Below are 5,046 nucleotides of genomic sequence, written 5' to 3'. Positions count from 1 at the left end.
TTTTTTATTCCGGATTTTCAATTCTGGAATAAACCTCAAATGGAGGAAGACAAGGATATTTCTCCCAAACCCGGAATAAAAAAAAACTCCAGTACACTTACGGAATTTAAGTTTTAGTCTAGAATAAAAAAAGAAATATCATGTGGATGCTCTAAATTGAAAAGTCTAATTGGTCAACTTTTCCCATTTCTTACTTCACACGTTTGTTTACTTTTATTCCATAATTTCCATTGTTGATAGCGACAAGGATAATTTCCCATTTTTTAAGATGTGGAGTAGTTGAGACTTAACATTCATATATCCTAAAAACCATCAAGATTGAAGTAAAAACATTGTATGTTTTTCTACTGTACAAATGAATAATTCGATTACCTGGGAAGTGTTTTCTAGTGAGTGTTAATGATGAAACCAAATCACATATACTGAAATACTCAGATATTGGTTGTTTTGGGAAATACAATATTGTGCAGATAAAAAATATGGATCGCATAGCATTCTTCATCTGGCCTCAACATCAGTGATGGTGCTTGATTCTTGACACACACTTGTGTCGAAGCTCGAACTCTCTTCAGGAAAAAACCCAGGTTCCTTAGGATCGGGGATAATAGCTTCGTCGTTTCCTAACATGAAAACCACCGATGACACGAGCGGCCTATCTTCTGCAAATTTTTGAACACATAATAGTCCGACATGTATGCATCTCTTCACTTGAGATTCAGTAAAAGTATTGCTCAAACATTTATCCATTAGCTCCCATATTTTGTTCTCTCTCCATAGGAACCATGCCTGCATAAATGCATTGCTTTAGTCCTTTGGATACAAAATGATTAATTCATTGACAAGTACTAACGACGAAATTACATGTCCCAAAAGGCTATGGCCGTCCTCACTTTGGCCGTACCCTCGGTTCTTCCTTCCACTCACAATCTCTAACAATATCACTCCCAGCGCAAACACATCAGATTTCACGGAATACTTCCCATATATCGCGTATTCAGGAGCCATATAGCCGCTGCATAAAGTTATCAGTCATAACAACCCATACAAGTTAACCGAATCCTTTCTTAAAAGTAAGAGTAGCTTACTATGTCCCAACAACTCGTCTTGTTCTAGCAATAGATTGTCCCTCTCCCAAAATTCTTGCTAAACCAAAATCTGAAATTTTCGCATTCAGTTCTTTGTCGAGAAGGATGTTGCTTGTTTTGAGATCGCGGTGTATAATCTTTAGTCTGGAGTCCTGGTGGAGGTATAGCAGTCCCCTTGCAATTCCCATGATTATGTCGAAACGCATAGTCCACGTCACAAGCTTCCTTCGGTTTTGATCTGCAGCCGCACTTCATTACTTTGTGAGTTTTATGAAATTCAATTTACCATGTCTAATACAAAGAAATTTGTATTAAGCTGTACCAAAAACGAAATGATCCAGGCTTTTATTCTGGAGGTATTCATAAATCAGCATTCTTTCTTCTCCACAAATGCAGCATCCCAAAAGCCTGACGAGGTTTCTATGTTGAAGTTTAGCGATCAAGATGACTTCATTCTTGAACTCTTCAACGCCTTGTTGTGAAGTTCGCGACAATCTCTTGACAGCTATTTCTCCTTCTGCAGACAAACTTCCCTGCTCATGCATTTAAGGTCAATGCCAAACTATTATTTTTCATGTTCTCTCATGTTCTTCGTTACCTTGTATACAGGGCCAAAACCTCCTTCTCCGATCATGTTTTCCGAAGAGAAGTTATTTGTTGCAGCCATTATAGTTTCCAGCTTTAATATTTTCAGTTCTATATCTTCATCGTTACTTTTTGATGCTGTAATCGAACAAAAGTTAAGCGTTACTGCCTCAGATCGTTAAGAACGCTAATAGACCGAAAAAAAACTATACCTTCTCTTCTCCGTCTGACGATAAAAAACACACCTCCACCTAAAAGTGCAAGAATTACAACTCCAGAAGCAGCTACAAATATCACAACAAGCTTTTTAGCACCACTCTTTTTTCCCTCTTCCGTCTCTTCCTCTCCATTGGTGGAAGAACCCGCTAGAAAAGATAACAAACACGCATGCTTAGTTCTCTATAGATAACAATCAAGCCATGTACACATCATAGTTCATTTTTCAAAGGAGCGTGAAAATCTAGCAAGAAACAAGTTTTACAGATAAATTTACCTAGCTCAGAGGCCGGTAGACGAACATAGATGCTTTGGTTATCGTTTGCTTCAGGAAATTCTCTGATATCAATGAGATCCCCGAACCACATCACACAGCCACTGCCTCCATTAGTAATGTATGGATTAGCACAAGCAGTGCAGCTGCAGTTTTTCAAGCACTCGGCCTTGCATTCTTCGAGGCCCATGCTAGTATTCAACCAAGTCCTCAACGTATCAGGGTACTTAACCCTTTTAACCTCTAGAAAGCCATCATCTCCATTCGGGCAATTCAGTGGTGTCGTTCTAGTGCATCCACCCGACCAGTCTTGAATGTCCCAATCATTCTGCGACTTGGGAGCGAACCCTTTGAAACACTGACACATCTGCGGTTTCTCAGTGCTGCACAAAGCATATGCTCCACAGTTATCATATGCGTCGCACTTATCTCTTGGATACGTCTGGACATGCGTCCAAGTATCTATTCTAGCATTCATGTTGTATCTCTTTAGCAAACCTGATGGCTCGAGTGTTGTTCTTGAGAAAATTGAGCTGGTGATCGGCCTTGATATAGATATCAACCTCTCGTCTCTGAAAGAAAAGCTTGTGATGGAGGCATTTGGTATGAGTGGAAGGCCACTGAAACCAAGCCCATTCCAGCTTCCAGTTCGAAACATCTTCTTGGTCTGTCTGTAAACCACCAACTGAGGCAAGCCCTGGTTCTCAATCCTGTAAACAAACTCTCCAGGCGAAGGATCCTCGGAAGTTCTCCACGACCTCAAATACGTATCCACACCACCATCACTATCGTCCACCAACCTGATTCCTGGCAGCCAGTTATCAGTCGGGTAGTCAAAGCTCTGCCATATGTAGCCTTGCTTTGTCGAGTCTACTACAACCAGGTTTCCGGTATCCAGGAGCTTTAAGACCGGATCTGATCCGACCCCTGATGGATTCCCCGACCAGATAACGCTTCCACGTCTGCTTATAGAAATATTTCCATATTCAGAAACTTTCAAGACTACTCCTGAACCTGAACCTGAACCAGAACCAGTGATGGGATTGTTTCTGTTTGCAACCCAAACTACAACTTTGGGTGTTTTTTTGTACCACATGCCCAAGAACAAACTGCTCGCGGGAGAGAAAAACCCAACCTCGAATACTTGGTTTTTGGAAACCAAAGTCTGCCCAACACCAATGGTTTCATTTGGGAAAAGAGTATCTGCTGCATCATACAGTTTCAGAAAGGTGCTGGACAGAAACAGCTTAAAGAGAATTCTGTTGAACACGAGACTCTCCTTTCTTCAACAGAATAGAGGTGAAATGCAGCTTGAAAATGAATTCAACTAGAAATGAATGGGTAGTAAATGCAAACTACGTAGTGGGAAAGATCACACATTTCTAAGTTGACTAGTATATTTAAATCAAGATATGATAAGGCTGACAAACACAGGTTTTCCAATTAGGTTGACTCGGCCACCATTATCTGTTCTTGAATATCTACATTTAACTTTTTTGTCTAAGTGAAGCAAAATTCCAATCCCAACAACTAACCACCAAGGAAATACTAGTTGTATTATTTTGACTTTCAGCACAAGAGGAACATAACTCCGTATAAAATTCACATAGTCAAATCATAATGAGGACTTTAATGATGTGGAGACGATAGGGTGATTCATCATTCTTCCAATCCTCTATTCAATTTTCTTGTTCTGATTGTGACTTCAGTGAGGTGTCTGGCTCTCAATTGAAGAAATTGAGATAGCATCAACTGTGTTGACTGTTGACATGGCCTAAGCGCTTTGACATAATCATGGGAATCTCCAGAGGGCTGCTATATCTTCATCAAGACTCCAGACTAAAGATTATCCATCGGGATCTAAAGACGAGCAATATTCTACTAGATGGAGATTTGAATCCGAAGATCTCAGACTTTGGATTAGCAAGAATTTTTGGAGAGGACCAATGCAATGCTAAAACAAAACGAGTTGTTGGAACCTAGTAAGCTGTTTTCTGTAACAGACTTTTGCTACCTTGTACGTGCGTTATGACTAATGAGTTTATGCAGTGGCTATATGGCTCCAGAATACGCTTTTGATGGGAACTATTCAGTGATTCTGACGTCTTTGCGTTGGGAGTAATATTGTTAGAGATTGTGAGTGGAAAGAAGAACAAAGGCTGCGACCACTATTATAGCCTTTTGGGACATGTAATCTGTCATCTGTCATTCAATCAGCCTCGCGTTCTATGTTATTAGAGAAGCTAACAAATATATTTGGGCAGGCATGGATGCTGTGGAAAGAAGGCAACAAATCTGGAGCTAATGGATGAATGTTTGAGCAATACATTGATTGAATCTCAAGTGAAAAGATGCATACACGTCGGGTTATTATGTGTTCAAAAATATGCGGAATATGGGCCAGTCATGTCATCAATAGTTTCCATGTTAGGAAGTGATGGAGCAATTCTACCCGATCCTAAGGAACCTGGATTTTTTGGCAAAAGGAGTCCGTGCTGCAGAACAGTTTCATGCCAGGAAACATTCACCATCACTGAGTTAGAAGCCAGATGAGGAGAATATAGTTATTGCTATAAATTCAATTGATATTAGAAGTGAGGATATCTTGTAACTAAGATGGTAGATGCTGAGTGTTGTTAGCTCTTGACTTATTCATATAAATGATCGATGCTAATCAATTTGTTACATAGTTAACTCATGTAGATTGGAGAAGCTGTACTTGCCACTGATGATGTTGTGATTGTCATGATCATCAAGAATTTGTCGCTTAACGAAGGGTCTGATAATCTCCTCATACTTGTCATCTACTGCTATTGGAAAAATGGTTGTTAACTCTTTCTCATCATCAATTGCATTTGCATTTGCATTTTCATTTTCATTTTAGTT

The 5,046-nt window shown here is 39.7% G+C and overlaps 1 protein-coding gene and 1 long non-coding RNA gene across 2 annotated transcripts; one reads left to right on the top strand and one right to left on the bottom strand.

Moving 5' to 3' along the window:
* Positions 1-298: 298 nt before the first annotated feature.
* Positions 299-3,624, bottom strand: LOC121784296 (G-type lectin S-receptor-like serine/threonine-protein kinase At4g27290). The gene is made up of 8 exons (XM_042182460.1): positions 3,614-3,624; positions 2,164-3,443; positions 1,883-2,035; positions 1,684-1,808; positions 1,408-1,618; positions 1,086-1,323; positions 862-1,012; positions 299-786 (listed from the first exon to the last, which is right to left on the bottom strand). The coding sequence occupies exons 1-8, from the start codon at positions 3,622-3,624 to the stop codon at positions 499-501; spliced, it is 2,457 nt and encodes an 818-aa protein (XP_042038394.1). The 3' UTR covers positions 299-498.
* Positions 3,625-3,746: 122 nt separating this feature from the next.
* LOC121784588 lies at positions 3,747-4,785 on the top strand. Its single transcript, XR_006046736.1, has 3 exons — positions 3,747-4,142; positions 4,210-4,350; positions 4,425-4,785. It is a non-coding gene; the product is annotated as an uncharacterized LOC121784588 (long non-coding RNA).
* The last annotated feature ends 261 nt before the right edge of the window (positions 4,786-5,046 follow it).

This window comes from Salvia splendens, chromosome 21 (genome assembly GCF_004379255.2).
Source record: "Salvia splendens isolate huo1 chromosome 21, SspV2, whole genome shotgun sequence".
NCBI classification, from domain to species: Eukaryota; Viridiplantae; Streptophyta; class Magnoliopsida; order Lamiales; family Lamiaceae; genus Salvia; species Salvia splendens.
This window is presented reverse-complemented; position numbering and strand designations above follow the sequence as displayed.

Bases quoted from the DNA above. Each gene is read 5' to 3' on its own strand.
- LOC121784296 (XM_042182460.1), bottom strand. The intron at 1,809-1,882 runs GTATAGTTTTTT...GTTCGATTACAG, and splicing joins CGTCAGACGGAGAAGAGAAG to CATCAAAAAGTAACGATGAA. The intron at 1,619-1,683 runs GTAACGAAGAAC...ATGCATGAGCAG, and splicing joins GTTTTGGCCCTGTATACAAG to GGAAGTTTGTCTGCAGAAGG.